This window comes from Onychostoma macrolepis, chromosome 10 (genome assembly GCF_012432095.1).
Source record: "Onychostoma macrolepis isolate SWU-2019 chromosome 10, ASM1243209v1, whole genome shotgun sequence".
Classification (NCBI taxonomy): domain Eukaryota; kingdom Metazoa; phylum Chordata; class Actinopteri; order Cypriniformes; family Cyprinidae; genus Onychostoma; species Onychostoma macrolepis.
Genome location: NC_081164.1, coordinates 5,575,176 through 5,591,425, shown reverse-complemented (window position 1 = coordinate 5,591,425; position 16,250 = coordinate 5,575,176). Strand labels below are relative to the sequence as shown.

Below are 16,250 nucleotides of genomic sequence, written 5' to 3'. Positions count from 1 at the left end.
CTGTTTAATTTTTTAGGATCTTTTATAAATACACTTCATATATTCTATTCTATTCTATTCTATTCTAGTAACCCATGTTGTTGCAAGAAAAACGCAGGCTGTTTATTTATAGGAGCTTTTATAAATACGCTCCGTTTAGCTGTAAAGCCGCAGGAAACAGATGCACATGTGTCTGCTACACTTTCCTTTCTCTGCAGACACTCTGCACTTTAGCACTGGTCTTTGTGTTTGGTACTATTTATAGTTGTGAAATTGGTTAGACTGTATGGCAGATCATTTAGAAATAGTTTCAGACAGAACATTACACAACAGAAGTCTAGGGGAAATCGGAAATATTCAGTAAAGAGCAGTTCTTTTGCGACGACTCAGGATTTATTTTTGTTTTATTATTATTATTATTATTTTACAATAATAAAGTTTTTGATTTTGTGTCATCCTTGGAATGAGTGAGAGTGGTGTTGATGGAGTGGCGGCCTCTGGCGGCTCGCGCTGTTGTTGTTGTTTGAACGCAGAGGAAAATGGCGTCCGGCGTGAGGCAGGAGCTCGCGCAGCTGATGAACTCTAGCGGGTCTCACAAAGATCTGGCTGGGAAGTATGTCATTTCAAGTCATTTACTCAAATTGTTACTTACTGTATGTGTGTTGCATGGATTAATTATTGCGTGGGTTTTTCTGTATGAAAGATGTGATGCTGCAGATGAGATGAGTACAGGCTAACATTACTTAGCTAGCGTGAGGATATGCAGTGCAGATGGTCTACCTGTCAGCATGCATAGATTATTTTATAGTATATGTTATAGTATCGCTATTATTAATGGTTAGTAGTTATTAGAATCATTAATAATTATTCGTATGATAATGCATTTATGAATTCAATGGTACATTTTGCAAGGGCTGGAGTAATGACAAGAAGTTAGCTTAAATAGCACTTATTTACTGAATTAAAGACGCCATGAAATCAACTTTTAGTTAATGTCTGTTTGCTTTGAGGTAATTTATATGCTAGTGTGCGCCTAAAGGTGGACAAAATGGTCTTTCACCAGACATACACGACATTTTATAGTCTTTTTTGGTTAAAAAAAAAAAAGACCAAATATATTGATGACTCATCTTGCATTTAGGGGCGAAGTGTTGTCCAATCAAATGTTCTAGAATTAACATGCCCCGCCCCCATAGTACTTGCTGCTTTTTTGCAAACAATTCTAATAATTCTTAATCTAATGAATGTGTTTTTGTGCACAGATATCGTCAAATACTAGAAAAGGCTCTTCAGTTTATTGATGCAGAACAACTTGAGGCACTGAAAGCATTTGTTGAAGCGAGTAAGTACACTAATATTCAATATGCTAGTGTGACGGTATTAATAGAATAAAATCAGCTTAATATGAGAACATACACATTCCTCACTTTACATTGTCTAAATTGACGAGCTTCGCTCTTTCTCACACGTGTGCAGTGGTCAATGAGAACGTTAGCCTGGTCATATCCAGACAGCTGTTGACAGACTTTTGCGCGCACCTTCCAAACCTACCAGACGGCACTGCGAAAGCCGTGTGTCACTTCACCCTGGAGAAGATCCAGCCCAGAGTCATCTCATTTGAAGAACAGGTATGTGTTAAAAAATATTCTCAGCTCATTGCTGGAATCATACGGATCATATGTGAGCCAATCTCATACGCTTCCAGGTGGCTTCGATCAGACAGCATCTAGCCACAATCTATGAGAAAGAGGAGGACTGGAGGAACGCCGCACAGGTTCTTGTGGGAATCCCGCTGGAGACGGGTCAGAAGTAAGATCGCTTTTCTCTTGGAACAAACTGAAGCTCCTTATTTGCATCTGCATGTCACTGATGATTAGTTTATGTTGTTCTTATTATCTTTTTTCTGATATCTGATTTTACAGACAGTACAATGTGGACTATAAATTGGACACTTACCTCAAAATCGCTCGACTGTATTTGGAGGATGACGACCCAGTTCAGGCTGAGGCCTACATCAACCGAGCATCTTTACTTCAGAATGAATCCACCAATGAACAGCTGCAGATTCACTACAAGGTGCACCATCAGTTGAACTATATAAAATGCACAGTATCCAGTAGGGCTGAGTGGTATTTCAAATATATTTGTGATGATTTTGGTGTAGTTTTGAAGAATCATTAGAATCATTAGGACAATTGCTTTATTTACCCAAAAAGCTTACTAATAAGCATTTATCAACTGTCTTGTAAGCTGTTAATTAATAAACATTTATTAATAAATAGCTTACAACACAGTTCTTCTATTTTAAAAAAATGCATTAATTTAAATGTAATTTAAAAAATGTATATATAGATATGATTTTATATTTTACAAAAATATTTTGCAGATGTTTTATATATGTAAACATCTAATAAATTAATATAAATAATATTATAATAATTGAAATATAAATATTAATTTATTAATAATATAATTCATTTTTTAATTACAACAATTAAAATATATCATAAAATTGCATGTACAATTTATATATTTCTTTGACTGGTGGTTCAAAACAACAGCAAAATAAAAACACATTTTCTTGTGGCCCAACTATTCCAATACAAAAGTAATTGTATCTAAATATTAAGGTCTGTTAGATTTCTAACTGGACAGTGTGTGATTTTGTAATATTTGGCTGCTTTGTGATTATTGTGAACTGTGATATATTCCATCATGTTTTGCAGGTATGTTACGCCAGAGTTCTGGACTATCGGAGGAAGTTTATTGAAGCAGCTCAGCGCTACAATGAGCTTTCTTACAAATCCATCGTCCATGAGACGGAGCGTCTGGAGGCCCTGAAGCATGCGCTTCACTGCACTATACTGGCCTCTGCAGGTACTCTTCATCTATTACATCACTAGGGATGGGTATTGTTTACATTTTACCGATACCGATACTGCTTATCGATACCGGTACTTATCGATACTGTTATTTATACTATTTGGTGCAAAAAGATATGATGTGAAAAGTTGTTGAAAATTAAGTTATTTTATTACTGCTGAACTTTAGCAACTGTATTAAAGTTCTTCAGTCAGGAGCAGGGAGTTATTTTTCTCTTTGTGTTTTATTTTATTAACATTAAATGAAAATTGTCGTCATTTACTCACTCTCAAGTTGTTTAAAACCTGAATGAGTTTCTTTCTTCTGTTGAACATAAAAGTTATTTTGAAGAATGTGGGAAACCAAACAGTTGCTGGTCCCCAGTGACTTCCATATTTTTTTTTTCCTACTATCAAAGTCAGTGGGGACCAGCAACTGTTTGGTTACCCACATTCTTCAAAATATCTTCTTTGGTGTTCAGCACAAGAATAAAAATTAATACAGGTTTGGTACAACATGACAGTGAGTAAATAATGACAGAATATAAATTTTTGGGTGAACTATCCCTTTAATGACAAACGGCAGCATGTTTAGTTCTGTCCCTTTAAGAGCACGCATCCGTTTCTCCCTCAGCTGTTTACTTTCACTTTAGACATAACTGTTTATATTAGGGGTGTAAATCGGATGGTTCGTCACGATACGATATTGATTCTCAGACCCAGCGATACGATATTTGCCGATACCTCAAAAAATTCTACGATACGATTACGATTCAATTCGATACAGGAGTATACTGATTGATATTTTGATATTATGTACCTATTTTAAACAACCATCTACATTTTTATTAACTCACAAATGCAACCAAAATATATAACATGAACATTTATCTGAAATTCAATTGGGACATTCTCAACAAAAAAAATAGGCTATACACTTTTTTTTTTTTTAATAAAGAAAATAAACAATTGGAAAAACAACTCTGGCTGCTATTATAGGCTCAGTGCCAAATTACAAACAATAGCAGAAAATAAATACAATAGAACAAAGACACAGTTCAAACAGTGCTTTTCAAGTGTTTCAGCTCAGTCTAAAATAAATTTTCAGGTACGCTACAGAAATGTAATAATCAAATGTAAAATAACTGCATAGTCTTCACTGTATAAATTAAATATAGATTAATCATTTTGATGTTACAAAGGTTATTAATCAGGAGCAGTGAGCACTTGTATTTTTCTTTGACAGCATTAGATTTATTATTAGTTCGCTCTCACTTTAAGAAAGCAAGCACAGATGGATGTATTCATTACATTCATGTGCACGGATATCACACGCACGTCGAGCAAACGTTGGCCACATCATTCAGTGAAAAATATCAAGCAGCAGCTTCTAATTCGCCATTAACATTGAAGTATACAGAGATAAAACAACGCAAGTATCGATAACAGTATCGTTTGTCCTGAAGCTTATCGGTAGTCTGTTATTGACCCAATTACGTACCGGTCCAAAAAAATGCCGGTTCTCGGTACCCATCCCTATACATCACTAACATTAACCTGCTGGAACCGTGGTTGAAGGGGTCATATGACGTTGTTAAAAAGAACATTTAATTTGTGTATTTGGTGTAATGCAATGTGTTTATGCGGTTTAAGGCTCCACATAAGGTTAACACATTATCTCCTCTATGCTCCGCCTTTCTGAAACGTGTCGATTTTTACAAAGCTCATCGTTCTGAGAAGCGAGGTGTGCTCTGATTGGCCAGCTATCCAGTGCGTTGTGATTGGCCGAATACCTCAAGCGTGTAACGGAAATGTTACACCTCTCACCGTATTGTGATGCCGTGTCCCAGCGTGACGAGACAGAAACAATAAAACCCATTATAAACGAGGCATTGTTGCATCCAGTGGGGACATAATTACTGATTATAATGACTTGTACTGTCTTTTTATGTGTCGCGTTGTGCAGTGTAAACATTACCATGTCTGCATTTGTGATCAGAGAAACGACAAACAACAAACACTACTCTACACAGCTCAAAACTCGCGTTTGAATAGTTGGTGCCAAATTCTTTAAATATATAATTCTTTAAATAATCGTCAGACTGTCCTTGCAAAGTTGGAATTGCCCCACTTTATAGAAACAGCCTTTGAGCAGCTGGCAGGCTACTCTCCCAGGTTCAGGAAATAGTCCTCCATAAAATACGCTGCACACACTCTTAATATTTGGGTTGAACTGTTCTGGAACAGTGTTGTAAACACAACTTAACCACTGATTTCTAGTTGTGTCCTCTTTTGGAAGCCCAAACAAAGTAGTTTCGCTTTCACAACGAAACACAGCGTCTCCACGACATGGCGCCGGCGGCAGCAACAATACTACAGCAAGAATAAAAATCCCGCCTTCTTTCTTTGCGTATACATTTGGGCAGTGTTTTGCAAATCTTCCCACACAGTGACGTAGACGTGGGGGCGTGTTTAAATGAGCCGTTTTAGGGGGCGTGGACAAGTCTTAACTTTTATAAAGAATATCTCTTTGGGTTTGAGACTTTAGTCTTTGCAACTACAGGAATCTTCTCTATGCACAAACAGCTTCTAACACTCCAAAGAGAAAGGAAAACTTGAAATCACTTCATATGACCCCTCTAACCAGTTTCAGCTTCATTTGAAGCTGGTCACATTATATAATCAGTACTTAATGTGTCTAAAAGGTCAACAGCGCTCTCGTATGTTGGCTACGCTCTTCAAGGATGAACGCTGTCAGCAACTCTCCGCCTACGGCATCCTGGAAAAAATGTACCTGGATCGAATCATTCGGGGAAACCAGCTGCAAGAGTTTGCTGCCATGTTGATGCCACATCAGAAAGCCACCACAGCCGACGGTATTACATGTTATGCTTTAGTACTGTTATATATTCATGTTCTTTGCTAGGAAAGGCTAATGACTAATACTTGTCGAATGCTTTCAGGTTCAAGCATCCTAGACCGAGCAGTCATTGAGCACAACCTGCTGTCTGCTAGCAAACTCTACAATAACATCACGTTTGAAGAGCTAGGAGCTCTTCTGGAGATTCCTCCTGCAAAGGTACAGCTGTGTTGACTGACTGTGTTAGGAAACGTCTATTGTAAATTAATGTTTTTGAAAGTCTTTTATGCTCTTCAAGGCTGCATTTATTTGATCAAAAATACAAGAAAAACAGTAATATTGTGAAATATTATTACAATTTAAAGCTACAGTCTGTAATTTTTTTTGGTTAAAAATGATCCGAAATGAATTTTTGAGCAAGTACATAACCAGCCAGTGTTCAAAAATACCGCCTTCCTTTATCCTGATTCACAACGGTAAGCTTTTAAATAATGTTTTCTAATTTGAGTGGTACGGGTAGATTTTCGCGGGAAATTCAAGCATGCCGCTGCGTCATTACGTCACGTCTGTAAACATAAAGAAGGCATCCCAGCTCGTAGGATATATCGCATGTGATGATGCTGCAAGTGGCGGATCATTTATAGTAAGTGACTGAAATGAGATTATATTCCAGTTTTAAATGTACATCTGATTACAGTTAGCCTACGTGAGATTACACAAGATTTATATTTTAAAGAGAACCAGTTCTAAGAAAGAATAATTCGTTTTTTTGGTTAAAAGAATTTCTTTATATGAAATTCAAATGGGATTAAACTACAGAAATTGAAATCAACATGTAACGCTAATACACACTACATACGTGTTGTTTTGCAATGCTGATGTTGTTAATATTAACAATTTGAGAACAAAGTATAACAATAATAATTTGCACGGTTTGATGTGATATGAGCTAACCGATCATTAGATTTAATCACCGCTGGTAGCGCGATTTTATTGCAATGCTTTTTTCCTCAGTTGGTCAGAACAAAAGTTTTAGACTTGTTTCTTATTTGTTCAGATGACAATATCCGGTGAAAATTCTTATTTGGGTCATACTTCCAAGACATAGAATCTGTTATTCTGAAGTACAGTGAATATTCACACCGGTGTGGTGACTGCCAGCCACACATCAACTTAAAACATTAGATTCATCTGTGGTGAGGAGCCTTGCTGACGCACAACCCTCGTAAAGAAAATAATTCCGCAAACAGCTGCAATTGCAGGTTTCAAACAGAGATGGCGACAAAGAGGCAAAATGTACTGCAGCTTTAAAGGTGCACTGAGCCATTTTTGAAAAACGCTTTTGACCGCAGTGTCGGACCGAGGTTGTTTCTTTCTGATAAGTGATCAACATTGATTTTGCATTGTTTCACACAACTCATATGTGTTGGCTTTTGTTTAAATATGCTTGTGTGTCATCTTCGCTTGTTTCCGCGATCGTCGTTATGCCAGGATTGTGTACGTATGTGTGGGCGGAGATATAAAAATAGGGGGGGAAGTCCTGTTGGGGTATGGGCGTGTTTTGGTGCTTTCAAATATCAATATCGTTTGGCAAAAATCACTTAGTGCACCTTTAAAATATGTTTTCTATTGTGATAAATTGTAAAATGTAATTTATTTCTGTGATCAAAGCTGAATTTTCAGCATTATTACTCCAGTCTTCAGTGTCACATGATCCTTTAAAAATCATTCTACAGTGCATCCGGAAATAATTCACAGTGCTTCACTTTTTCCATATTTTATTGTTACAGCCTTATTCCAAAATTGATTAAATTAATTATTTCCTCAAAATTCTACAAACAATACCTCGTAATGACAAGGTGAAAGAAGTTTGTTTTAAATCTTTGCAAATTTATTAAAAATAAAAATTTAAGAAAAATCACATGTACATGTAGGACTGGAGATGTATAAGTATTCACAGCCTTTGCCATGACACTCAAAATTGAGCTCAGGTGCATCCTGTTTCCACTGATCATCTTTGAGATGTTTCTACAACTTGATTGGAGTCCACCTGTGGTAAATTCAGTTGATTGGACATGATTTGGAAAGGCACACACCTGTCTATATAAGGTCCCACAGTGAACAGTGCATATAAGAGCACAAATCAAGCCATGAAGTCCAAGGAATTGTCTGTAGACCTCCAAGACAGGATTGTATCAAGGCTCAAATCTGGGGAAGGGTACAGAAAAATTTCTGCAGCATTGAAGGTTCACAGAATTATGTAGTCTCTGTTACCCTTAATGGAAGAAGTTTGAAACAACCAGCACTCTTCCAAGAGCTGGTCGCCCAGCCAAACTGAGCAATTGATGGAGAAGGGCTTTGGTTAGTGTGGTGACCAAGAACCTGATGGTCACTCTAGTTGAGCTCCATGATCATATATGCAGATCGGAGAAACTTACAGAAGGACAAACATCACTGCAACACTCCACCGATCTGGGCTTTATGTCGGTGTGGCCAGACTCAATCTTCTCCTCAGTGAAGACACAAAAACCCACTTGAAATTTGCAAAAAAGCACCTGAAGGACCCTCAGACTGTGAGAAACAAGATTCTCTGGTCTGATGAACCTCAATTCATCATGTTTGAAGGAAACCAGGCATTGCTCATCACTTGTAGAGTACCATCCAAAAAGTAAAGTGTGCTGGTAGCGGCCTCATGCTGTGGGGCTGTTTTTCAGCGGCAGGGACCGAGGGACTCATCAGATTAGAAGAAAAGCTCAATGCACCAAAATATTGAGAGAGCCTTAATGAAAACCCAGTCTAGAGCATTCAGAACCTCAGACTGGGCAGAAGCTTCACCTTCCAACAGGACAATGACCCTAAACACACAGCAAGAGTGGCTTATAGACTCTGTGAATGTCCTTGAGTGGCCCAGCCTCAGCCTGGGATTGAACCCAATCAAATATTTCTGGATAAACCTGAAAATGCCCCCATCCAACCTGACAGAGCTTGAGAGGTGAAGAGGCGAGGAGAAGAATGACAGATAATTGCCAAATGCTGATTATCAAAGCTTGTCGCATCATACCCCAAAAGATCTGAGGCTGTAATTGGTGCCTCAATAAAATATTGAGCAAAGGCTGTGAATACTTATGTACACTTATGTACATTTAAAAAAAAATTTTTTTTAATAAATTTGCAAAGATTTTGAACACTTTTCACGTTGTCACTATGGGGTATTTGTAGAATTTTGAGGAAAATAATGAATTTAATCCATTTTGGAATAAGGCTGTAACATGACAAAATGTGGAAAAAGTGAAGCGCTGTGATTACTCTCCGGATGCACTGTATATACACATATCTTTGTTTTCCTGCAGGCAGAAAAGATAGCGTCACAAATGATTACTGAAGGTCGCATGAATGGATTCATTGACCAGATAGATGGCATTGTCCATTTTGAAAGTAAGTTTGGTTTTGGGCCGAATAAGTTGTATAAAAACTGTGTAACCATGAATAAAATTGAATGAAATCTCTTTTTCCCATCAGCGCGAGAGCCATTGCCCACCTGGGACAAGCAGATTCAGTCACTGTGCTTTCAGGTGAACAACCTCCTGGAGAAGATCAGTCAGGCAGCACCGGAGTGGACGGCACAAGCCATCGAGGCCCAGATGACTCAATAAACTCTTCTGAACACTTTGCTTTCTCTTTTCTCATTGGTCAAAACGGAAAAGACTCCCATTGAACTTAATTCAACCCAGCACATATATATTAATGTTCTGTTAAACTTGACCTTTTGGCTTGTGAAGGTAACATTTTTCATAGTTATGGTCTGTGAGTATCCGATGCTGAATAAACGCCGTGAAAATTTCTTTGTGTCTCAAAAATGTTGTCTCTGTTTTGCTTCACTTCTTTACTGCTAGAAACATTTATTAATCAAAATTCCTCCCTTTTCAAGTTTGATTTCATGACAAAAGATATAATTTTATGGTGAAATAATACAAGCCTTGTGAATAGAGTAGTGATTCATTTCACTTGAAAGTCACTTCACATAGGCCTCAAGTATGCAAGAATAATCTGAAAAAAAAGAAAGAAATGAATACTGTTTAATGAAGCTATCCAGCCATCATGGAGTTGCATAACTAATGTCCAGCTAAATAAACCATACGTTTATTATTGATGCATTTGCATAGTGACTATTTCTTGTGGTTTTGTCTATTGATAACAAATTGCACAGATTCATTTTGGTGTTGATAGTGTTGCTGTAGAATTGCATAGAACATCACAGGTTTTCATCTTGTAATTACGGTGATTATGACATGGACCAAAGGCAGGTTGGGTCAGTTCATGCTGCTGTTGCCAAATTCTTACCCAACTTTCTGTATTCCTCAGTAGAAGTCGAGATTCATCAGACAGAACTATGTTCTCCAGTCTTCAACTGTCCAGGTCCAGTGAGCTTCAGCTTTCTGTTCATGTATGACCGAAGTGGAACCTGATGCAGTTTCCTGCTGTAGCTCATCCAAGGATGACTGAGATAATATTCTATTCAGCACAAATGTTGTTTTTGGTACCGTTTTGAGTAAAACTCTAGGTGCTGCTGCACATGAAAACTACTGTTGATGCACTGAGCAGCCATATTGGATTCTGAAATTGGGTTGTTGCAGTTCCTTCAAATTTCCCAGTTGCAAATATGACTTTCCTATCAGATGTCAAACAGACGTTTAGAAAATGTCTTTTAGATGTTTATGATTTAGAATGTATGTAAAACTGACATCTCATAGACAAACGATGTTTGTACACAGCAGATGCTTGCCAGATATCTGCAAGATGTGCGTGTGCTATCTGTACTAATAAATAACCAATATGTTAGTAATAGACACTAGTTAATAGTGAGAATCAACTAGTTAATAGTGAGAATTGGTCCCTCTGCTAAAGTGTTACCACTAGTTCTTATTTGGATAGATGTTTATTTATTACATACAAGTGTTTATTATTAGATACTAGTTCTTATTTATTATATACTTTTACTTATTCACTGGAAACTCATACTATTTAAATAGATACTAGTACACATTTACTACTTATTCCAAATGTTACTAGTAAGTTTTTTGTTTTTTTTGTTTATTTTTTTACTAGTAAGATTTTTAATTGAACTCTACAGTGGTCATTCTGACTAGTCAGAATCAGAATTAGCTTTATTCGCCAGGTGTGCGCAAACACACGAGGAATTTGTTGTGGTTTTAAGGTGCTCCTGGTACATACAGTGAGGAAAATAAGTATTTGAACACCCTGCTATTTTGCAAGTTCTCCCACTTAGAAATCATGGTGGGGTCTGAAATTGTCATCGTAGGTGCATGTCCACTGTGAGAGACATAATCTAAAAAAAAAAATCCAGAAATCACAATGTATGATTTTTTAACTAATTATTTGTATGATACAGCTGCAAATAAGTATTTGAACACCTGTCTATCAGCTAGAATTCTGACCCTCAAAGACCTGTTAGTCTGCCTTTAAAATGTCCACCTCCACTCCATTTATTATCCTAAATTAGATGCACCTGTTTGAGGTCGTTAGCTGCATAAAGACACCTGTCCATCCCATACAATCAGTAAGAATCCAACTACTAACATGGCCAAGACCAAAGAGCTGTCCAAAGACACTAGAGACAAAATTGTACACCTCCACAAGGCCGGAAAGGGCTACGGGGAAATTGCCAAGCAGCTTGGTGAAAAAAGGTCCACTGTTGGAGCAATCATTAGAAAATGGAAGAAGCTAAACATGACTGTCAATCTCCCTCGGACTGGGGCTCCATGCAAGATCTCACCTCGTGGGGTCTCAATGATCCTAAGAAAGGTGAGAAATCAGCCCAGAACTACACGGGAGGAGCTGGTCAATGACCTGAAAAGAGCTGGGACCACCGTTTCCAAGGTTACTGTTGGTAATACACTAAGACGTCATGGTTTGAAATCATGCATGGCACGGAAGGTTCCCTGCTTAAACCAGCACATGTCCAGGCCCGACTTAAGTTTGCCAATGACCATTTGGATGATCCAGAGGAGTCATGGGAGAAAGTCATGTGGTCAGATGAGACCAAAATAGAACTTTTGGTCATAATTCCACTAAACGTGTTTGGAGGAAGAAGAATGATGAGTACCATCCCAAGAACACCATCCCTACTGTGAAGCATGGGGTGGTAGCATCATGCTTTGGGGTGTTTTTCTGCACATGGGACAGGGCGACCGCACTGTATTAAGGAGAGGATGACCGGGGCCATGTATTGCGAGATTTTGGGGAACAACCTCCTTCCCTCAGTTAGAGCATTGAAGATGGGTCGAGGCTGGGTCTTCCAACATGACAATGACCGAAGCACACAGCCAGGATAACCAAGGAGTGGCTCTGTAAGAAGAATATCAAGGTTCTGGCGTGGCCTAGCCAGTCTCCAGACCTAAACCCAATAGAGAATCTTTGGAGGGAGCTCAAACTCCGTGTTTCTCAGCGACAGGCCAGAAACCTGACTGATCTAGAGAAGATCTGTGTGGAGGAGTGGGCCAAAATCCCTCCTGCAGTGTGTGCAAACCTGGTGAAAACTACAGGAAACGTTTGACCTCTGTAATTGCAAACAAAGGCTACTGTACCAAATATTAACATTGATTTTCTTAGGTGTTCAAATACTTATTTGCAGCTGTATCATACAAATAAATAGTTAAAAAATCATACATTGTGATTTCTGGATTTTTTTTTTTTAGATTATGTCTCTCACAGTGGACATGCACCTACGATGACAATTTCAAACCCCTCCATGATTTCTAAGTGGGAGAACTTGCAAAATAGCAGGGTGTTCAAATACTTATTTTCCTCACTGTACATACATACATACATACATAAATACACATGTGACATGAGAACAGAAAAAACATTTAAATAGTAAGACTTAACAATGGATAATAATCCTAATAATAATAAGTATGAATCTGGAACAGTAGATTTATGTACAGATTTGTGCATTATTTACTCTATATACAGCTGTATAGATAAACATATGTATGTGTATTTACATAATACTTGAGAGGGAGGCAATAATTAAAGATGGAGAATGAATTACAGAATGAATTACAGAACACAGGTAATGATCCACGTGTTAGCTATTTAAGCTGGAGATGTCATGGGGGAAAAAACTGTTTTTATGCCTAGATGTTCTAGTGCACAGAGATCTGTAGCGTCTGGCTGAAGGGAGAAGTGCAAACAAGTTGTGTCCGGGGTGAGAGGGGTCTTTGATGATGTTACCTGCCCGTTTCTTCACTCTGGAGTTGTACAAGTCCTGAAGGCTGGGCAGGTGTACACCAATGATCCTTTCTGCTGTCCTAACAGTCCGTTGAAGTCTTCTTAAATCTGATTTGCTGGCTGACCCAAACCAGACAGTTATGGAGGAGCACAGAACCGACTCAATAACAGCTGAATAAAACTGTTTCAGCAGCTCCTGTGGCAGGTTGAACTTTTTCAGCTGACGAAGGAAGTACAACCTCTGCTGGGCCTTTTTCACGATGGAGTCAATGTGATTGTCCCACTTCAGGTCCTGAGAGATGGTGGTGCCCAGGAACCTGAATGACTCCACTGCAGCCACAGTGCTGTTCATGATGGTGAGTGGGGGGAGAGGAGGGGGGTTTCTCCTGAAGTCCACTATCATCTCCACAGTTTTGAGCGTGTTCAGCTCCATGTTGTTGTGACTGCACCAGACAGCCAGCTGCTCAACCTCTTGTCTGTAAGCAGACTCGTCGCCGTCGTGGATGAGGCCGATGACTGTAGTGTCGTCTGCAAACTTCAGGAGTTTGACAGAGGGGTCTTTAGATGTGCAGTCGTTGGTGTAGAGGAAGAAGAGTAGTGGGGAGAGAACGCAGCCCTGAGGAGCTCCAGTGCTGATGGTGCGGGTGCTGGATGTGTGTTTTCCCAGCCTCACTAGCTGCTGCCTGTCTGTCAGGAAGCTGGTAATCCACTGACAGATGGAGGTGGGTACAGAGAGCTGAGTCAGTTTGTTCTGAAGGGTGTCTGGGATGATGGTGTTGAAAGCGGAGCTGAAGTCCACAAACAAGATCCTTGCATAAGTCCCTGGTTTGTCCAGATGTTGCAGGATGTAGTGCAGTCCCATATTAACTGCATCATCCACAGATCTGTTTGCTCGGTAAGCAAACTGTAGGGGGTCCAGCAAGGGTCCTGTAATGTCCTTCAGGTGGGCCAACACCAGTCTCTCAAATGACTTCATGACCACAGACGTTAAGGCAACAGGTCTGTAGTCATTAAGTCCTGTGATTTTTGGTTTCTTGGGTACAGGGATGATGGTGGAACATTTGAAGCAGGAGGGACTTCACACAGCTCTAGTGATCTGTTGAAGATCAATGTGAAGATGGATGATAGCTGGACAGCACAGGCTTTGAGGCAGGCTGGAGAGACACCGTCTGGGCCTTTGGCTTTCCTTATCTTCTGCTTTCTGAAGACTTTGCATACATCATCTTCACAGATCTTGAGTACAGGCTGAGAAACAGTAGGGGGGAGGGAGGGTGAGGGTGTGAATGGCTGTGCTGTGAGACGGTCGGAGCGGGTGTGGGGTGTCAGACCAGTCTTTTCAAACCTGCAGTAAAACTCGTTCAGGTCTTCAGCCAGTTGTTGATTGGCCTCAGTGCTGGGGGATGGGCTCTTGTAGCTGGTGATGGCTTTCAGGCCTTTCCACACTGATGTAGAGTCATTGCTTGAAAGCTGTTTTTTTAGCTTTCCAGAGTAGTTTAATTTTGCCACTCTTATCTCCCTATTCAGTGTGTATTTTGCCTGTTTGTACAAGGCTTTGTCCCCACTCCTGTAGGCGTCCTCTTTGGCCTGGCGAAGCTGTTTGAGTTTTTGTCACGGTTCTTAGATCCTATGCTTCCTCCTTGTCTCGTGCTCGTTGTTATGTGTGTGTGTGTTAGAGTGTGTGGGCGTGCCGACTCGCCGGCGCTGATTACACTCCAGCTGATTCAATCACCATCACCAGCTGCAGCTCATCACACCACCTATAAATACTCACCATGTTCTCATCTCCTTTGTCAGATCGTTGTTTGTGAGTCCCAGTTGTGTTTGATCCCGTCTTCGTTTCCAGTCTTTGCCGTCTCCGTTCCTGTTCCTGTTCGTGTTCTTGGATGTCTATCTGGATTCGTCACGTCACCTCTGCACTTCTCTTCACGGACTCATCTGACCATCAAAGTCCCTGCGCCACTACCCTGTATCTGTTTTTGGACTGTAATTATCATCATTTTCACCACACTAATAAACTGAGTTACTTGCAGATTGTTTCCGAGCATTTGTCATGACAGAACGATCTGACCACCTGATGGAAGCAGCGAGTAGCTCTGCCGGGTCGCTGGAGAACTTTGTGAACAGTAACAGACTTCGCATGGATTCCCAGGAGAGGAACCTCAGCGACACAGCACGCGCTGTTCAGGTTCTAGTGGCGCAGGTGTCCGAGCTCACCCAACAGCTTCAACATCTACGAGTTTCCACTGCGCCCCCCCACACCGCCGGTTCCCCCACCACCACCGGAGAACCCCTCCCAGTCGGAACCCCGCCTACCAGTCCCTGAGTCATACGCAGGTGAACCCAACTACTGTCGAGCATTTCTTACACGATGTTCCATGCATTTTTCTCTCCAACCCAGAACATTCAATACTGAGCGAGCCAAGGTCGCTTTCGTGTTGACGTTGCTGACTGGGAGAGCGGCACTCTGGGGAACAGCGGTGTGGGAGAATCAAGATCCTTGCTGTGCTTCGTTCCAGGATCTCTCCGCCGAAATGAGACGGGTTTTTGATCGGGCCGTGGCTGGTAGAGAGGCAGCTAGGATGTTGACCGATTTACGACAAGGAGAGAGATCCGTATCTGATTTTTCGATAGAGTTTCGGACCCTAACGGCGGAGAGCCAATGGAACGAGGAGGCGCAGTGGGACATGTTCCTGCATGGGCTGGCTGACCGTGTCCAGAAAGAGATCTACGCCATGGACCTTCCCACCTCGCTCAACGACCTGATCGCCCTGGCACTCAGGGTGGACGCGCGTTTGTCGCGCATGGATCGCCGCACACAGCCCAGTCGTGCCACCGGAGGGACGGAGGGCCAGCGGTTTGGAGGCGGGGACACGGTCAGCCCTGTCTACGATCACGAGCCTATGCAGGTGGGGCGAGCTCGGCTTTCCCGGGAGGAGAAGGAGAGGCGGAGGTCCCAGGGCCTCTGCATGTACTGTGGAGGAGCGGGTCATTTCGCCTATAACTGTCCGTTAAAAGGGCCCAGCCCGATAGTAAGTATGAGGCTACTATCGGGTGGGATCTCAGCCGAGAAGTCCTCATCTACATCTACTCTCCTTCCAGTAAGACTGAGATGGTCAACTCACTTTCACGACTGTCGAGCACTTCTGGATTCTGGGGCAGAAGGTAATTTCATGGATCGCACGTTCGCACTCAAACTCCAAGTTCCCCTCAGACCCCTCACACACAAGATCTCTGTACACGCCCTCAACGGCCAAGAACTTCCCACCATCTCATTCGTCACAGAGGACGTCACTCTCATC

The 16,250-nt window shown here is 40.8% G+C and overlaps 1 protein-coding gene across 1 annotated transcript; it reads left to right on the top strand.

The window, feature by feature from the left end:
* The first annotated feature begins 434 nt into the window (after positions 1-434).
* Positions 435-9,541, top strand: cops4 (COP9 constitutive photomorphogenic homolog subunit 4 (Arabidopsis)). Its single transcript, XM_058789149.1, has 10 exons — positions 435-592; positions 1,242-1,321; positions 1,456-1,607; positions 1,685-1,788; positions 1,902-2,055; positions 2,706-2,856; positions 5,546-5,716; positions 5,804-5,919; positions 9,051-9,135; positions 9,220-9,541. Exons 1-10 carry the CDS (start codon positions 519-521, stop codon positions 9,351-9,353), a joined length of 1,221 nt encoding a protein of 406 aa, XP_058645132.1. The 5' UTR covers positions 435-518; the 3' UTR covers positions 9,354-9,541.
* Positions 9,542-16,250: the final 6,709 nt, after the last annotated feature.

What these genes read in the sequence shown, in the direction of transcription:
- cops4 (XM_058789149.1), top strand. Translation starts at nt 519, where the DNA reads ATGGCGTCCGGCGTGAGGCAGGAGCTCGCGCAGCTGATGAACTCTAGC. An exon ending in GAAAGCCACCACAGCCGACG is followed by an intron (nt 5,717 to 5,803) that starts GTATTACATGTT and finishes GAATGCTTTCAG; the next exon opens with GTTCAAGCATCCTAGACCGA. An exon ending in TGGCATTGTCCATTTTGAAA is followed by an intron (nt 9,136 to 9,219) that starts GTAAGTTTGGTT and finishes TTTTCCCATCAG; the next exon opens with CGCGAGAGCCATTGCCCACC.